This window comes from Diaporthe amygdali (genome assembly GCF_026229845.1).
Source record: "Diaporthe amygdali strain CAA958 chromosome Unknown NODE_5_length_1802954_cov_64_987939, whole genome shotgun sequence".
Taxonomy (NCBI): Eukaryota; Fungi; Ascomycota; class Sordariomycetes; order Diaporthales; family Diaporthaceae; genus Diaporthe; species Diaporthe amygdali.
Genome location: NW_026517025.1, coordinates 313811 through 333977, shown reverse-complemented (window position 1 = coordinate 333977; position 20167 = coordinate 313811). Strand labels below are relative to the sequence as shown.

Here is a 20167-nt window from a genome sequence, read left to right as displayed (position 1 = left end):
TGTAATTATTAAGTTTAATACTATTAGCTAGTTTAGCATTTATTAGTACTAATTTTAATATTAAAATATAGAAAACTAAATAGATTTTTATATTTTTAAATAATAAAAGTTTATAATTAGTTTTTAATATTTATTTTTTAATTTTAAATAATTTAATTTTTTTAAAATTAAGTTTATTATTAGGTTTTTTTATTTTAATTTATTTTTTATAAAGCAGGTAGATTATATTTTCCTTTTTAAAAGTTAGTTTTTTTAACCTTTTTTAGTTTACTTATTTTATTATTTATTTTTATATAAATTTTAAATTATTTTTAAATTATTTTTAAATTATTTTAATTTTATTTATATAGTTAATAGCTTATAGTGCCTTTATTTTTAAGATTGCTTATTAGTAAGCGTTTAAGTTAAATTTATAATTAGTATAAAATAGCAAAATATTAATAGTATATATATTTATACTATTATATATAAATTATATAAATAGTAAGAGTTATATTTAATTATTTTATTAATAATTAATATAATAGTATAAATATTGTTTTAATATTTAGTTTAATTATTTTATTTATTTATTTATTTATAAGTATATTATTATAAATAGTTTATATTTAGCTTTTAATTATTTTATTAAAAAGGATTAAAAGTTTAATATAAATAGCTTATTTTTATTAAAAATAATTTTTTTAAATAGCTTATACTAGTTAATAATGATTTTTAAAAAGGCATAAGTAAATTCTTTTATTATATTAGCTTTTTTATAAGGTATAAAGTAAGTATACTTTATAAATTTATTTATTATAATTAAAATACTATTATACTTAATTTTAGTTATTAGTTTTATTAATAAGGAGAGTTTAATAATAAAGTTTAAGTTAATTAATTTTTATAATTCTTTAAATATTAGTAATAATTAGAATAGCTTATATAGCTTATATTTTATTAGTTAGCTTTTATTATAAGTATTATATTTTTTAAAAATTTAAATAACTTTTTTTTATATATTAAAAAAGTTTTAATATTTTTTTAATTTTAAGTATATAATATAAATACTTTAATATTTATATATTAATATTTTATAAAGTTTTATAATAACTTTTTTTTAAAAAAGTGTTAATAAGTATTATTTATTTTTATAAAATAGTATATTATTAATATTTTATAGCTATATTTTTTTATTATTTAAAATATTATTATATTATTATTTAACCTTATTAATTAAATTTTTTTAAAGCTATATTTTATAAGCTATAGCTAGCTAGTATTATTTTATTTTTAAGCTTTTATTATTATTAGTATATAGTATTATTTATATTTTAAAAAATACTTTTTATTAGTAGTTTAGCTTTTTACTAAAAGTATTTACTTATTTATTTTTAAATCTTTTTTAATAAATTATTTTAGTATTAAATTATAAAAGAAATTTTACTTATTTAATTTATTATTTATTAAGTTTTTTAATAATAATAAAATAAATTAGGTTTTTATAATTAGTAAATACTTATATTTAATATTTAGCTTTTATTAAATAATACTTTTATTTTTTAAATATATTAATTATTATTATAAGTTTTTTATTATATATTAAGTAGTTAAATTTAAATTTATTAAATTTTTATAAGAAAAATGTAATTAAATAAAATTATTTTTATTTATTTTATTATTTTAATTTTCTTTTAATAGTAAAGTTTAAAGTATTAGTGCTTATTTTATAAATTTTATTAGAGTTTACTTTTATAAATATAAGTTTTAATATAATTTATTTTTTAATTTTATTAAATATTTATTATTTTATTTTATTTTAATAAAAGGGTTAGTTTTTTTTAATAAAGTTTATTAAGGGTTTTAAAATATTTCTGTAATTTTTAATAAATTATTAGTAAAAGTTAATATAGCTTTAAAATTTTTTAACTTTTTTAATATTAATAAAAGTTAGTTAATCTTTAATTATTATAATTTTTAAGTTTTATATTTAAATTCTTTTTAGTTAAATTATATATTTAAAGAAGTTAACTTTTTATATATAAAAATAACTTTTTTTAGTTTTATTAAAAATTTAGTTTTTTAAAGGGTTTAAAAAACTTAATATATATACTATTTATATTTTTTAAGCATTTTTAAAAAAATTAAAATATTATTTAAATAAGCTATTATAAAAAAGTTAAAGTATTTTTATAAAATATTATTAATTATAGTTTAAAATAAAGCTAATATATTAATAAAGCTAAAAAGTATAATTAAGTATTTAAAATAATTATACTTTATTTTAAAAATAATTTTTTATTTTTCTTTTTTTTTTATTTTAATAAAGTTATATACTTTTTTTAAATTTAAAGCTATAAATTATTTAGCTTTTTAAAATTTATTATATAGCTTTTTAATAAGTAAAAAAGGATAATGATTTTTTATTATAATATTATTAAGTTATTAGTAATTTATATATAAGTATAACTTACTATTTTTTTTAAGTATAAAAAGGATAGGGTATTTAGCTAGTAATATAGAAGGTTAAATATATTTTTTAAGGTTTTTTTTTAAATAGTTTTATAATGCCTTAAGTTAGTTTTTATTAAGTTTATAAATTTTATAAAACTTTAATTAAGTTTTTTTTTTTAAAAGTATTTTATAGTTTTATTAACTATATTTAAATAGTTTAGTATTAAATATTACTTAAAATAGCTTTAAATATCTTTAATATTCTTTTAAAATACACTTTAAACTATTATTTTTTTTACTTTTCTATATAAAGTAAATAAACTTTTTTAATAATAATTATATTACTTTTATATATAAAAGTTACTATTATTGCTTTATTTATTATAAAGTTCCTTTTAAAAATATTATTATAATTCCTAAGATTTTTAATAAATAGTATAGTTATTTTATTATTATTTAAATTTTCTTTATTTATTACTATATTATATATACTAACTACTTTTTATTTTTTTTAAGTTTTATTATTAGTTATTACTATATATATAAATTTATATAAGTATAAGTATTATTACTATTTTTAAAAACTAAACTTAATTTTTTATTTTTAATTATCCTTTATTTTAAGTTAGTATTTTAAAATATTTAGCTAATAGTTTAATTAATTTAGAAATTATTTTTTTTTAGCTATAATATTTTTAATATTAGCTTATATTTTACTATATTTATAATATTAAATTAAATAGTTTTTTTTTAATTATTAAAAAAAACTTAAAAATAATTAGTTTTTATATTAATAATTTTATTTTTATAAAGTACTTTTTATTTATTAATTATATTAAATAAATAAAGTTTTTTTTTTATTTATTATAATAGTTTATACTAGTTTATTATTATAAATAAAATAAAGTTTTTTTATATTCTGCTATTTAAAAGTATTATAAATAGCCTTTATTTAATTTATATTATAATTTTTATATATTTATATTTCCTATTATTTATTATATAAAGAGATTTTTTTTTAGGTTTTTTTATAACTATTTAAAGCTTATTTAAAAATAGCTTTTATTATTTTTTATTATTTAGTTTTAAACTAAAATATTTTTAATTTTTTAATAGCTTTTTTAATAAGCTTTTATATTACTTTTAATATAGTTGCTATTATTATAAAGGTTTTTAATTATATATTTTTAAAATTAAATAATAAAATTATATTTATATAATATTATTAATACTAGTTTTAGAGTTTTAGTTTAAAATAAATTTAATAGTTTATTTAAGGGTATTATTGCTATAATTTAAGGTTTTATAAGTATTTTAAAAAGTAATTTTATTATAATTTTAGAATAGTATATCCTTTTTTAAATATATATTTTTATACTATTTATAAATATAATTCTTTTTCCTTATAAAGTTAAACTATTTTTATTATTTTATATTATTTAAAAAAGAAATTTTTTCTAATCTTATTAATATAATATATTTTATATTAATTAAATATATAAAAGGCTTATAAAATATTTTTATAATAAAAATATTAGTTATATATTTTTAAGTTGTTTATTAGGAAATATATAAATAATAGTTTAAGCAGTTTATTATAAATTATTATTATTACTATACTTTTATTTTATTTTAAAATTATAATTTAAATAATACTTATTTTAAGTACTATTAAGGGTACTTTATTTATATATTTATAAGGGTTTTAGTTTTATAAGTTTAAAAGTACTATTATATTAGTTTTAATAGCTACTATTATTAGTTTTTATTTTACTATAATAAGTGTTTTTAGTTTTTTAAATACCTTAAGAAACTATCTTAAGACTTCTTTATTAAATAAGTATATTTTATAATAATTATTAAAGCATTTTATTTAGCTTTTTTTTATATAGTTTTTAAATACTTTTTATTATTTAGCAATATTAGCTTACTATATTTTTAGTATTAGCTTTTAATCTTTCTTTTTCTTTTTATTTTTGCTTTCCTTTATAAAGTATCTTTTTTTATTATAATTATAATATTTAATATCTTTTTTATCTTTTTTTTAAATAGTATTAAGTTTTATTAAGCTTAAATACTACCTATATATTATAATTTTAAGCTAATAGTATTTTTTTATATTTACTTTATTATTATTTTATTAAAAATTTCTTATATTATTACCTTTTTTTTTAAGTATTATTTATAAAGCTTATTATTAATTTTAATAGCTAGCTTAATATATTATAAGAAATTATTAAATTAGTTCTACTTAACTAATTTATTTTTTACTTTTTCTTTTAAACTATTATAAAATATAAATATTTAAATATTATTAGTATAATTTATTTAAATATAGATTTATTAAAATTTTATAGTATAAATTAATATTAGTTTTTTTTATTTAAGTTTTATAAGTTTTTATTTAGCTTATTATTTTTTATTTAAATTTTAAAAAAAAGTTTTTAAGGTATTTTTAAAGCTTTTATAACTGCTAAAGATTTCTTAAGTTTTTTATTTATATTTTTTAAAGTTATTTTTTTTTAAGTAGTTTATAAGGTAAAGTTTAAACTATATAAAGGCTTTTTCTTTTAAAAAAAAAGCTATATATATAACCTTTTTATTATTTAACTAATAGTTTATTTAATAAAAGCGTTAATAAGTTTAAACTTATATAAGGTAAGCTTATAGTTATTTTAAGGTTTTATTATATAAGGTTAAACTATTAAGTTTAATATTATTTTTAATTAAAATTAAAATATTAATAATATTAGCAGTAGCTTTAAAAGTTTTAACTTTTTATTAAAGTTATTCTATTTTTTTATTTTATTAAGCTTATTTATTAATAAAAGTTTAAAGTTTATTTACTTTACTAATTAATTTTTAAAATTACTAAATATTAATTTTAAAAATTTTATTACTAAGTGTATTATTTAATTTTTACTAAAAGTATTATTAAAGTATATTATTATTTTTAAATTTAAATATATTAAAAGTAAAGTTTTAAAGTAATTATATAAGTTATTATTTAAAGTTTATATAAAATATTTAAATAAAAACAGTTAAAATATAATAATTATAACTAGTTTTTAACTAATAAACCTTAATAAATAGGTTTATATTTAAAAAGTATTTAAAATAATAGCATTTTAAATAATATATAATAATAGTTAATTAAAAGCTTTATAGCTATTTAGGGTAAATATTTAAATTAACTATTAAAAAGCTATTTTAAGCTAATACTATTTATCTAATAATAAGCATATTTTATATAATTTATCTCTTTAGCTTAGCTTATAAAACTTACTAGCTTACTATATAATTCAATAATTTAGATAATTTAATAACTTACTTAGCTTACTATCTTTATTAGTAATTTAAGTAATCTTATATTTAAATAAACAAGTATTATATAACCTTTAGCTGGGTTTTTAGTTTATCCTACAAGCCTATTCTGCTAGCTTATAAGGTTTATTTGCGCCTTTAAGGAACTAACAGCTAGTATTATTCCTATTCTTATTACGTTTATAATATTTTATATTACTATTATTTAAATTATTATTAGTATTTTTACTTTTAATTTTATAATTAATACTTATAGTAGTTAAAAAACTTAAAATATTATTATTTTTATTATTATTAAAAAAGTTAAAGTAATTTATTTTATTATTTATTTTTAATTAAAAAAATAAAAAATTTTAACTATTTTTAAAGTAAAAATTTATAATAATTATTCTTTAATTAGCTTTTAAAGTAAAAATTATATAATAGCTTATATAAATTAGTAAGTTATAAAAAGTTAATTTATTATAAAATTTATTATATAAATATTTTATATATAAAATAATAAAAGTAAAATTTTATAATATTAATAATACTAAACTTAAAAATAATTTTAATAATTTAGTTTTTATTTTATTAAAAGCATTATAAGTAAAGCAAAAGCTAATAAGTTTTAAAGTTTATAATATATTAATAAAAAGTTTTATAAAAGTATATTAGTAAAAAAAGTACTTTTTTTAATATAAAAAAAAAGGTTTTATTTTAAGCTTTTTTATAAAATTATTTATATATATATAAAGTTTATTATTATTAATAAACTTTTATAAAGTATAATTTAGTATTACTTTTATTATAGCATTTACTAAGTTATTTTTTTTATTAATTTATTTTATTTTAGTAATTTTTTTTATTTTATATAATTATTATAAAAATATAATATTAATTATAAGTTATTTTTTTTTTATTATTTTAAGTTTTATAAAGCATTTATATAAGTTATAAAAATTTATATATATAACTAAAAGTATATTTAGTTATAATAATTATTTAATAATTATTTTAATTATTATTATTAGTAAAATTTTAATATTTATACTATTTATTATATTATAAATTTTACTAATTAATATATTATAAATAACTTATTTATATTTTATTAAAAACTAATGTAAAATATTTTTAATTATTATAAATCCTTTTTTATTATAAAATTTATTAATTAAAATAATAATATACTTTAATTATAATATTAAATTTTAATTATTTATAAATAATTTATTTGCAAATATAAAAATTTTAGCTATATTAAAGTTTAATAGTATATATTTTATTCTTTAGTTAGTATTATTTTTTTATTACTATAATTGTTTATTTAAAGCTTTATAATATTTATTTTTTAAGCTTTATATTTATATAGCTATTAAGAAATTATATAAAGCTTTTAGTTAATAAATTAAAGTAATATATACTTTTTAAACTTTTTATTTTAAATATTATTAGAAAATGTTTTTTATTACTAAATTAATAATTATAAATTTATTTTTTTAGCTTTTTTACTAAGTAATAATTAAATTATTTGCATTTATTGCAATATAAACGTTATTATAGTTTAAAAGCTTTTTTTAAGCTAGTTATATTTTTAGTTTTTTTTATAATTTTATAGCTTTTAACTTTACTTTTTTTTTATTTTAAAATTCTTTTAAAGCTAATAGTAATATATTATTTATTTATATATTTGCAATTTTAAATAGTTATATAAGCTTTATAATTAAAAAGTAGGAATTATATATAAAATATTTTATTTTTAAATTTTATTAATAATATTTTTAGTAAATATTAAATTAGTAAACTTTAGCTTTAGTAATTTTATAAAAAAAGTATATAATTTAAATAATTATGCTTTTTAAGTATTTTTTTTTAATTTTTTTAATAAGTTTATAAAGATTATATATTAAAGTTTTAATTTAAATTAAAAGTATATTTAAATAATATTTTAAAGTAATAATGCTATATTATTACTTTAAATTAAAATTAAAGTAATTATAAAGATTATATATTAGCTTATTTTTTAAATTATTAAGCTTTAAGTTAAAATTATTTTCTTATTATTATTATTATAGCTTTAAATAATTAGCTTAAACTTTTTATATAGCTTTATAATTTTACTTTTTACTTTTTATATTATTTAAAATTTAAAAAAATAATATTTACTATATTATATTTATAACTATTTTTTAAATTAAAAAATATTTTTTTAATTAAATTATTAATTTTTATTTTATTTAATTTTTAAAATAGTATACTAAATATTATAATAACTTTATTTTATTTTAATATTAATACTAAAGTATAATTATTACTTTTTTTTTTAAAATATATATTATAATAATATAGTTTTTTACTTTTAATAATAAAGGTTATATAACTATATTTTATAGTATTTTAGCTTAATTTTTTAATTATAAATATTATATATTTTTATTTTTATTTTAATAATAAAGCTAAATAATTATTAATTTAAATATTATTAAACTATTTAGTATATTTAGTATTATATTATAGCTATTAATTAAAATAACTTTATATAAGCCTTTTTAGCTTTTCTTTTTTTACTATATATAAACTTTATATTATAATAAGAAATTTATATTATTAATAAGCTTAAATTTTATATTTAAAGTATTCTGCACTTATTATTTAATTATAACCCTTTATAAGCTTTTTATAGCTTTTATAATAGCTTTTGCTTATTTTTATATTTATAGTAATAATAAAAAATTATATAATACTTATAAATATACTTTAAAAACTAAAAATATAAAAACTAAACTATTTAACTTTATAATATTATTAATAGCTTTTATAGCTATTTATAAAATAACATTTTTATCTATATTCTTATATAGCTTATTATATAAAATTTTATATATTTATTTAAATAAATAGTAATATCTTTTAATTTTTTTAATTAACTAATATACTTTTATAAAAACTTATTTATATATAACTTTTATTATTTATATTTTAAAGTAAAATTTTAATAATATAAAGTTTATTTTAATATTATATTAAATAATATTTAAAAAGCTTTAGTATATATTAATTTAAAAGGTTTAAAATATTTACTAAATTGTTTTTATATTTATTAATTTTAAAAATCTTACTTTTTAAAAAGCTATAACTTAATTTATAATATAAAAAACTAAGCGCTTACTTAAGTATATTATATTAATTAATATTTTATAATTAAATTTATAATTATTATATAGTATAAATTTAAAATATTTTAAAGTTATTTTATTTATTTAGTATTAATAATAAAACTTTATAATTTCTACTAATACTTATTTATTAATATTTAAATATCTAGCTTTTTTAAATAGCTAGTATAGCTAATTTATTAAAAAATATTTAAATTAATAGTAAAGTTTTTTTATTTTAATTTTTAAAAAAAAGTATATAATATTTATTATTTTATTAAAAAAGAACTATAGATATCCTTATTTTCTTAATATTAATATAATAGTTATACTATTAATATAAATTAGCTTATTTATAATATTATTATAATATATTTTAAATTAATTTATATTTATTAAGTATAGTAAAAATAGTATTTATATTTTTATAATATAAAATTTTATATACTTAATTAAAGTATTTACTTTTATAGTTTTTAGTAAATTAATAGCTTTATTATTATTAAATTTAACCTTTATTATTTTTATAAATATTATATTAATTTTATATTTTAAATTTTCTTATTATAAAGTAAAAACTTACTTATATTTAGCTATAAAAATTATTAAAGCTTTTATATTTAATAAAATTCCCTAAAAATATATTTAATTATATTTATTTTTTAAAATAAATTTATTTATTATAATAATTACTTTTATTTTAAAAATATTATATTTTATAAGTTTATAAATAAAAGATTTATTAATAAAAAAGTTTATATTTATTATTTAAGTATTTATTTTAATAATTTATATTTTTATAAAATTAATTTTTATATTATAGTTATTATTATTATATCCTTTTTTATTATTATATTTATAAAATTTATTCTTTTTATTTAAATTATAATTTTTAAAGTTAAAAAAAAAAAATTTAAAATTATTTTTATAATTTTTATATTTATATTATATTAAATAATTCCTTTTTACTATATAATATTTATTTATAAATTATTTTATAAATTAATATTTTTTCTTTTTATAAATAAAGTTTTTTTTTTAAAAAGTTCTTTTTTTATAAGTATTATAATTAAAACCTTTTTAGTTATTATTATTAAAGTTTTTATAGCTAAAAACTAAATTTCTTTAACTACTTTTAAACTTTTTATTACTATAATTAAAGCTTTATAACTTTTATTAGCTTTTTTTCTTAAATTAGTTATTATATTATTAATTAATATAATATTAGTTTAAGTTATTTTTTATAAAGTTAATTATAATAGTATAGCTAAATTATATTTTTATTATAAATTTTAAGTTTAAAAATAATTTTTTATAAAATTATATTAGTTTAAAAAGTATTATTTTTAGTTTTAATATACTTTTATAAGCTTTAATAATAATTATTTATAAATTATTTTTTTTTATATAATTTTATTTTAATATTTATTAATATAGTTATAATTTATTAAATATTAATTATAAAACCTTTTATAAGTTTTTATTTTAATTTTATATTTTTATTTTTATAAATATTATTATAATTTAGTTTATATAATAATACTAGTAATTAAAGTTTATATTAAAGTATATTTTAATTTTAAAGTATATTATTATAAATGTATTAATTTTATTTATAAAATAAAAATAGTATATTTTTATATAATTTTTAAGTATTTTAAAAAATATTATATAAAATTAATTTAGCTAAATATTAGTATAATAGTAAATATTAAAAAATATTTTTATTTTATTATTTAGTAAATTATATAAGTTTTTAGTATACTTTTAAAAATAATTAAATATTTTAATAAATTATATAAACTTTATAAAGTTTAATTTTTTATTAAAAATATATTAAAATAAAAAAGTTTTATATAAATTATAATTTATATTTAGTAAAAGTTGCTATATTAGTATTATATTTTATAATTATATTAAATATAGTATATATTATTATTATAAGCTTTATTTTTACTTTTTAAGTAGCAATAATTATTTATATTAGTTTTTAATAAATAATATTATACTTATTAAGTTTTATAATTTATATTATTTAAATTATTTTTAAAATTTAAGTAAAAAAACTTATAGTTTTAGTTTTAGTAAAAAAGGGTTTTAATATTTTAATTCTTATAAAAATTACTAAAAATTTTTTATTTTTAAGCTTAAGTTTAATAGTAAATTTTATAATTTTAAATTTAATTTTAAAGTTAGTAGTATTAAATTTTATAAACTTTATTTTTATTTTAGTAATTAATTATAATATTTATTTATATTTAATTTTAATATTAAAAAAATATTATAAAGCTTATTATTACTTTATTGTAATTTATTTTTAATTTAAGTTAGTATAAGTAAATATAATGCTATTAGTTAGTTATTATATTTAATAAATATGCTTTATATTTTTAAAAATACTTTTAAGCTTTACTAGTATAATAGTAAAAGTTTTTTAAATATTTTTAATATTTATATAAAAAAATCCTTTTAATAAATAATAAATAAGTTATTATTATAAATATTTGATTATATATAATTTAATAAAGTATTTGTTAAATAAATAATTAAATGTTTTATTATAGTATTTTATATAAAAACTGTAAATTATAAGTTTAGAATAATATAGCTTTAATATACTAAATTAAGTAGTATTTAAATAAATAGTTTATTTAGTAAATATTTTTTAATAAAAGTTAAATATTTATTTTTAGTATTAATTATATTAAAAAGCTATAATAAATATTATATAAAATGTTTAAAAAGTAATAGTAAGTATTATATAAAATGTTTATATTAAAAAAGCAATTAAAAGTAAATAAAGTATTAAAAGTAAGCTTTAAAGTTCTAATTTAATAAATTTATAATTATTTAAAAAAAGAAATTTAAAGTATTATTAATTTTAAGTACTAATAATTTTAGTTTTTAAGTGCTTATTACTATTTTAAAGTATACTTATAACTTACTTTTATATATAATATTAATATAAATATTATAAAATATAGTGCTTAGTAAATATAAAAATTATTAAAAACATTATAGTGTTTAAATGCTTTTAAAATGTATTTTAATTTTAAAGTTTATTAAATAACTTGTGTATGTTAAATATGCATCTTTTAAAGAATAGCAAATATATAATAATTGCAAGGAATGCTATTTAATTTAGTTAACCTTTATAACTATCTGCTTAGGGAGTTTAATAGCATTAAAGAGTCCTAAAAAAGTAAAGGTTTCTATATAGCGCTTAGCTAATAAAGAAAATATAAATATTAGAAACATCCTTGTTAAATTAGCCTCTTTTACCTTAAAAATTTATAGTACTTATAACTATTAATTAATGTTAGTAAATATCTTAATTATATAAAAGATAAATAATAAGTAAAGTAATTGTATTAATTTGTTTATTGTGTATGTTATTTTTTTGTTTTTCGCTAGTTGATTTATTAACTAAAAAAGGCTAAGTTAAAGTAGTGCTTGGTTGCACCTGCCAACACTATCAGCCCGCTCCTGCGCGACATCGGGCCCGGCATCCTGTCGTACTATCAGGAGACGTCAACCCAGAACGATCTACTTGTCGCTGGACCCGATGGCGCAGGCTACACCTATCCAGGGGTCTGGCCCGGAGGAGCCCTGTCTGCGTACCTTAATCAAAGCGGGGATTACATGCGGTCCACGCAAACGGACAAGGTGTTGTTTGTGTACAACCGTGTCAACTCCACCGATACCCCGCTGACGCCCGAGGTGACCGTTGCTTTTCGCGACGCGGTGGGAGAGGATAGGCTTCGTGGGATCCTCTTTGGGTCTTTCGTCTCTACACTGGAGAGCCTCCAGGCGAATGTGACTGGAGGATTTCCAATAACAAACATGGTAGGTATCGGGGACGAAGAGAGTGGTGCTGCGACGCTGAGGAACATTTCAGATAATTGGGGGCGTCGCGGCCCCTTGTTCGTCGCGGGCGCTCTCGCGGCCTTCGACATGACGCCGGCAAATGTTAGTCGCATGGTCGAGCAATTAGGGCCTGAATTTGAAGTTGTCCGTCCTGATAAGTGGTTCGAGCTGTTGAGAAAGGCGGCGTCAAATAACACGGGCCTGCAGGGACCAACCGCCCTAACCCACAGCCACCAGTCTTGACTACCCGCGCCTTCTAAATCTTTTCTTATTCCGTAACTAGCATCTGCCCATAAAAAATCTAGTTTCAGATATCTTAGGCAAAGACCGTTAAATTTCCAACCTTACTAAAGGGTTCATGAAAACAACTATTCTCCAGCCAATCCTTAAATACCTTCACCTTAATCATATAAAAATTCTCTTTACTCCTTTACTTAATTTGAATATTAGCAGTAGCCTTGTTACAGCAAGAATAGGGGTAATATACTACTTGAAAAATAAAGTTAAGGTTTTTCTATAAGAGACTCGTTTTGAGTATCGTCTTAATCTCCCCTAAAATAGAAACTGTAGAGCTTGGCCTGGGATTTTCAGGAGTAGTGACCGTTCCGAGGGCCGAGCTCGGCGCCGAGGGTCTCGGTGTTAATCAGCGTGTCGACGCTATGCAACGCGTTAATATCGTTGATTGAGTTGGTGTTGCTGGTCGCGGAGCAATTGAAGGTTTGCTTGCGTCCCAATCACCAACCTGTGTTATGTCGGGGTGGCAGCTGTTCCTGTTGTCGATAAAGCTCTACAAGGGTCGTTTGAACTTTCTGCGGTTGTTTGTGTAGGACATTCGACCTGGAAGATGATCTAGCCTAAACAGACACACCAGCCCCAGAGACTTCAGTTATAAGCGAACCGCTAGTAGTAAGCATGCTAGTTCTGATAGTCTTGCTCTTAGTAACAGCTGAGCTTGCTTGAGGAGTTGCTAATTTCTCTGAGGGCACGTATGACTAAGTTTTGTTAGCGGATTCAGACATTATAACGGCCGTTAGGTAGGAGGTGGTGGTAATTGTTTACGGAAGAATGAGACTTTTGGGAAAGGTGGGCAAAACTTTGTATGCTTAAGTTTACTGGTAGGATAATGGTAAGCTGCTAAGGTGGTAAACACGAGAGGGAGGATGTGTGGGTTGATAACTTAACTAAACATTATATTTCATCTCCAGCCCTGCCATCTGTATTGAAGTCCAAGATTAATCTGATGGTGGGCGATTACACATCATGTCTGGAGCTGAAGCTGAAAATGTCAGCGACCAAGGCCTGCCCCTAAGATGGACCACCTAATCCGGCCCGTCTCTACTCTGAATGGAGATTTTCGAGACGAGAGCCACAAAGCTTCTGTCTGGGCCATGGACTCGGGCTTGGCCCTGCGTGTCATTTTCTAAGCTTTTTGTTTTGCCTTTTTGGTGAAAGCTCGTGACTTTCAAGTCCTTGGAGTTAGCAGTGATTAAGGCATCGTGCGGCCGCTGGCGCGGCCACCACGCTGAAGCTCATTGCGAAACACTACCCTATTTGCAAGGACAAAAGTAGGCACGTCCATACCCGCAGTGTATGGAGCCGTCGTTCAAGTGGTTAAAACTCTTCATCGTACGTCCAATCTCCAGCTGCTGAGATCCGTAGAATTCTCCTCGATAAGCGTAACCGCGATGAACCCAGACGATAGAATCGTAGTGCCGCGTACGGCTGACAAGATGCCAAAGACCAAGCTTTATGTATTTTCCTAAAGGGCATTAGATTCGGACATATCCGTTCCCTCTCAATCCCGTACCGTTATTGGAGGTGGCCAGTATTGACTTGCCAAATTGGGATCGACTGTACGGCCACAGGCTGACAGCAAGCTAGTTTAAGCATTTCGATGTGGATACTGGCAGAGAATTATGGACGTTTCTTCTAGGAGACTGCGGTCCTAACAAAATTACCTACCACATGGATCCATTCTTGTCTGAGTATCCGGCATATGGACGGATCCAAGAGGCCCTGAGTGAAGAAATTCAGTGCAGAGCCAGAACGTCTCAAATCGACCGGTGATTCACGTGATGGAGACTCAGGCGTGAGATTTGAGCCTTGCATAAACGTCTCATCAGTGCCACTTACAGCGCAGACTTCTCACCGGTCCGAAAAACCTGTTGCCTGTGCAAAGATGCAAGCGAAATGCTCGAGATCGGTTTATTGACTTTCTCGAGGGTATGCGTAAGGGTATCGTTCCTACTTCTCTACAGAGGCCGAACCTGTGCTAATTTGGAATGCCATCCTTGATCTGTACCTCCACAGTATCCCCACATTCTAACACCAGTGGCGGAACCATAGTCTGGAATATATCGTGCGGTACACGTCCATCATCATCGCCCACGACATCACGCCGATCACCCTCACAACACCACACACCCCGTGGCTCCATCCGCAGCCCGTAAGTGCCATCTGCCAAGTCTGAAAGCAGCTCGCTCACATCCACATGCCTTACCAGTGGCTCTCCCGACTTCAGAGTGACCAGGGTCTCCAAACTCGGCCGTCGATCGCCTATTGGCCCTTGTTGGAAACCACCTGGTGGCGTTGGCTTGCGTATCATACTGTTGTCATTCATGTTGATGACTTGGATGGCGCGGCTAGGCGATGGTTGCTGTGCGTCGATTACGCGAGGACAGGTTGACCACTCGTCTTCTTCGTACACAGGGCCCCATGGGAGGAGAACGCTTTGGCGCCCGCGCGTCTGGATAGTGATAGGTCCTGTACCTGTGTTCAAGACTGTGATTTCAAGTCGTGTGACACCGGCATCCTCATTGCCTGGATGCCATCGCATTGTAGTCTGTATTTCTGGCGGCCATGGAAGAGAGGACAAGACCGTAAAGATTGCCGATCCCTCGACTCTGCCGACGACCAGTTTTGGCTCCTTCCTTGAAGAACTTTGTTCGTCGTCAGGATTTGCTTCATCCACGTATTTGTGTCCTTCCCCGCCAAAGTCGCCACGAGGCGTGACGCGAATTCTATACTTCTTCCCCGGCTCCAACAATGACGCGAGCTCACTTTCGGGATCGATGTGATATTCATATATCGCTAGAGGGTTTTTGGAGGCAAGGCTGTGGTCTGCTGGTGACGGTAGGGTCACTGATGACTCCTCGCCATTGCTGAATAGACTTAATTGGCCGACTTCTACCTCGACGTCGAGCTTGCGATCCTCTTTTTGTACACGTAGTGAGATGAGCTTGCTCGAAAGCGCATATGGGATGTCGAGAATTGTCCCCTTCGTGTTAATAACCAGGGACAGGGGGTTTGTATCCTCTGACGAACGTCGGGAGAGGCCGAAGATAATGCTGAAAGGGAGCTTCCCTGAGCGGTCGAAGACTCGACAGCGACTGTTGATCGCTACGTGGATTTGCAAATCTTTCATCTCTGCTGGGGCTCAAGTTGCTCGTGTGTATGTGAATGGTAGAAAACCGAAAGGGTATTCGACAGGCAGAAAAGGCTTTATTCCTGTGTGACCTTGAGTCTTATTTGTAATATTTTAAGAGTTATTGGCATTAAGCGTGAAATTTTATGAAGAGTGTAAATTTGGTGAAAGCATAGAGTATTGAGGACTGAGACTTGCTTGTGATGGGCTGATGACTCTCCTCGCACTTCTAGGGTTGTCCCAATATCCGGGATGTGACCCTGCTTGCTTACTTAAACAGTGTGATCCTGCTTAACCCCTCTCTCTACTCATGAAGTTTCTATCTGTCCTGTATCTATGTATTATTATCTGGGCAGTGGTAGAGCCTCCCTGCATACTCACAAGTAAAAAACAATCTCCGCGTCAGAACGCATCGCAAAGGAATCAATACCCAATGATTCATCTTGGAACAAGTTCAAATGTGCGGTCTGTCAAATGCATACAGCAGTCGTTCCTCGCCCCAGCAATGAAACAGAATGCCCCAGTTGTGAGCAAGTGTCGAAAACATGGAGCGCAATGCGTACCAAGACCAGCCACTATCTGAGGAGCGGCTCTGCGCCCAGTGTCGCCAGCTGGATCTGTCATCGGCCGGCCGAGACCTCTCAGTCGAACGCAGGGTCCTCGCCGAACGAGCCGGGTCCATGGGGCGTTACACCCCGATGACGGATGTCGGTGTGCGTGTCGCTTGCCTGGGCAGACGGCAGTATGCCGATGGAAGTACGGAATGTCCTGTGTGCTGTCTTCTATATCGCGAATATCAGAATCGGGATTTTATACATCCAAACAAGTCTTTGCAGGAGGATCGAGACCAGTTCTTCTACGCTTTTTCAGCACAATATTGTTTTCAAGAGACGGGCATGGGACTAGAGCACAATTTCCTTGTTGTTTACCCAGATTTGGACGATGATGAGGAATTTGGTATAGAGCCTGTCATTGTCAGGGGCCGACAAGTCCACGGGATAAACCATAAATTGCACCCCGACTTCACACGAGGCAACAATCCCTACCTAGTTTGCCGGACAGCACCAGTACATTTTCCTTCTGGTCTCCAACCGCGACCCATATCAGCGTTTCTCGATATTTCTATTCTCAAGCACTGGCTAGGACATTGTCAGGCATCTCATGACCAGTGCCAGGACCACCAAACAAGGGGTGACTATCCGCCTGGCATGAGACTCATTGACTGCCAGAAGAGAATAGTCATAGAAGCTGGACAGATTGATCGAGCCGTGTCACCGTCATACGTGGCGTTGAGTTATGTCTGGGGCGGCGCACACCACCCGCCAATTCAACAAGACGCACACCTTCCTGCCGCCCTCCCTCAGGTCATCGAAGACGCCATTGCTATCACATTGGCTACTGGATATCGCTACCTCTGGGTCGACCAATACTGCATCGATCAGGATGACAGCCCCCACAAGATCCACCAGATCAAGATTATGGACCGCATCTACAGCGATGCAGCCTGGACGATCGTCGACGGCGCGGGCGAGGATGCCAACCATGGTCTTGTTGGGGTCAGCCGCCCTCGGGCGGAGGATCTGGGGGCGGTTGGTATGCGAAATGGCATCGAGGTGTTTCCCTGGCCCTCCTATTCAGCAGAAATATTGAAGGGGTCAAAATGGGCCGCTCGCGCCTGGACGTATCAAGAAGCGTTTTTCTCCCGGCGGATTGCCATGTTCACGGCTACGGGGCTGTACTTTGAGTGCCAGAAAGCATACGAGAACGAGGGGCTGGTTCGACAAGAGAACATAGCTCTGCCAGAAAGGTATTCTATAGCTTCGGTGAATGATCACCGACCCAATTTTCGTCCTGTGTCTCCAAAGTACGACTACGGCCCCTTGGCACGGTCATCACGCCTGTGGGAAAGTATACATCGGAGCCCTGGAGGCGAAAATGCCACCGTACTGCACGACTTTTGGCCGAGGGTGGAGGAATACACCTGTCGACAAATGACTTTCCAAAAAGACTCCCTCGCTGCTTTTCGCGGCATCATGCAATTCTACACACGCCGTGCCACAAGGGCCGACGAGAGTTTGGTACTTGCGATCGTACGTGGAATACCCTTTTCGATCCCGTCACCCGCCTCACAGCTACCAGTATCCTCGGATTTGTCACTGGGTCTATGCTGGAGTCACGCACACGGCAGCAAGAGTCGCAGAAACCACACATTCCCATCTTGGTCCTGGGCAGGATGGGTCGGCCAGGCCCACGGCGAAAGCAACGAGCGTGTTGAGTCCTTTTTATGGGGAATATCTTTCGAGAGCATTGACAGCGCCGGGACGCCAATCTGCAAAGCGTGGTATGACATGGAACGGCACGAATCTGACATCCTGCTTCTCGAAGCTAACGTGCTGCCCACCGATGCACTCTCATTGACGGAGAGCGGTCAATGGGACGCATTTGGACTTGGCACGCACTCCAGGTTCGATATGGACGAAGATATCCAACCCGAAGTTATTCTGAAGGGGCTGCGTGAACGAACCTACGTTCTTGTTCCCATTGTGCGTCTCTACACCGGCATGGGAGGCAATCATTCGAACTCTTCGGCCAAGATGCTCCTCCTTAGGCGAACCTTGGACTCATTCGAACGAGTTGGCCTTTTCATATTCGGGAGCAGCTCGGTTTCCTTCAAAATGATCAATCTTCTCAACGAGGGCAGGACCTCGTGGGACAAGGCCATATTCAGGATCACCTAGATAGCTGCAAGGCGCTGATTCCCTGTCAAAGCTTGAGCAACTTGGGCAAGCTGTGGTTCGTCCATGACGTCTATGGGAGACTATTCAGATCGCACCGAACGCGGGTTTGGATGTGAAGGGATTAGTCCGTGAGCCGGTCTGCCGCTGTCTAGACTGGAGACTAGGGGCTTTGTTGAAATCATGTATATTGGAATCGAGCGCTCGAGGTGTGATAGATTGGGTGACGACGCCGAGTGGTCTTGCGAGCATAAATGAGAAGGACGGTGCAATCTGGGAATGCACAGGTAGCCGTTGTCGTCAATTCAGGCCGGTGGTGCAAAGCTCGGGGTGATGGAGTCAATACGGCCGGGCTTTACGGAGTTCAGAAGCCAAATGCGGCTCAGATCAGGCGTGGTGTCAGCCGATGTTTAACCCGCGTTGCCTGTTCCCACAATGGCCACAATGGGGAAGGGAATCTCGCCTGCGGTGCGTCTCTGGCTGGCATGTGATGGACGGAAATAAACCAGGAAATATGGGGACTTTCACATGCTTTGAATGGTTGTGTCGATTGTCAGATATGACAGAGCCCACTGTTCAGCTCACAGCCTCGATCCTCGCCTTGCCCATTGACATGGACCCCAGAAAAGATGGGAGGACCGACACGGAATGTAACGGCCTCGGCAACTAGAGGGAAACACGAGAGCTTGTCAAGGTCGGCCAGGCCGGAGAATCCCGAGCGCCAGAGAGAGGAAAGAAAAAAAAGCTTTGGGTCAGGATGGTTGAGAACCCCACCATTTCCTTGGGGGACAGACTCGCCCCTCTGTTACGATGATACTTTTGTGTACATGTAAATGACTGTCTAGGAATGGTTCTTAGCTATTGACCCCACGTATGCGTCGTAACCAGAGAGGAAAGCGGTCAGCATACTGCCGGGTCGTTGCGTCACTTTTCTGCACTCTCTGGCAGGGGGGAAGGAAGCACTGGGTGTGGGTCGGAGATTCAAGAAGGGCAAAGAAGGCAGGAAGCTGGAAGGGCGAGCTCAACACAGCACAAGCACAGGCACAAGCACATGTACTGCTAGTCTCTATCTACATACATGTGGCAGCCACGAGACCCCCAAATCGAGACCACAGACACACAGACACAGACTAGGAACCTGCCATCTGCCATCTGCCACCTTCCGCCTGTCACTTGCCACTTACTCTGGTACTTGCCGTGCCTCGCTTCGGCTCGTCCTTGCCTGCCCTGTTCCTGCCTGTGCTCTG

The 20167-nt window shown here is 26.0% G+C and overlaps 3 protein-coding genes across 3 annotated transcripts; 2 read left to right on the top strand and 1 right to left on the bottom strand.

The window, feature by feature from the left end:
• Positions 1 to 12380: 12380 nt before the first annotated feature.
• On the top strand, positions 12381 to 13004 carry J7T55_015244 (uncharacterized protein; the record flags this gene model as incomplete). The annotated part of the gene is made up of 1 exon (XM_053139461.1): positions 12381 to 13004. One exon carries the CDS (start codon positions 12381 to 12383, stop codon positions 13002 to 13004), a length of 624 nt encoding a protein of 207 aa, XP_052996972.1.
• Positions 13005 to 13348: 344 nt separating this feature from the next.
• Positions 13349 to 16185, bottom strand: J7T55_015243 (uncharacterized protein; the record flags this gene model as incomplete). Its single annotated transcript, XM_053139460.1, has 7 exons — positions 13349 to 13483; positions 14101 to 14167; positions 14343 to 14520; positions 14569 to 14627; positions 14724 to 14777; positions 14895 to 14923; positions 15064 to 16185. 7 exons carry the CDS (start codon positions 16183 to 16185, stop codon positions 13349 to 13351), a joined length of 1644 nt encoding a protein of 547 aa, XP_052996971.1.
• Positions 16186 to 16730: 545 nt separating this feature from the next.
• Positions 16731 to 18923, top strand: J7T55_015242 (uncharacterized protein; the record flags this gene model as incomplete). Its single annotated transcript, XM_053139459.1, has 1 exon — positions 16731 to 18923. The coding sequence occupies one exon, from the start codon at positions 16731 to 16733 to the stop codon at positions 18921 to 18923; it is 2193 nt and encodes a 730-aa protein (XP_052996970.1).
• Between the last annotated feature and the right edge of the window lie 1244 nt (positions 18924 to 20167).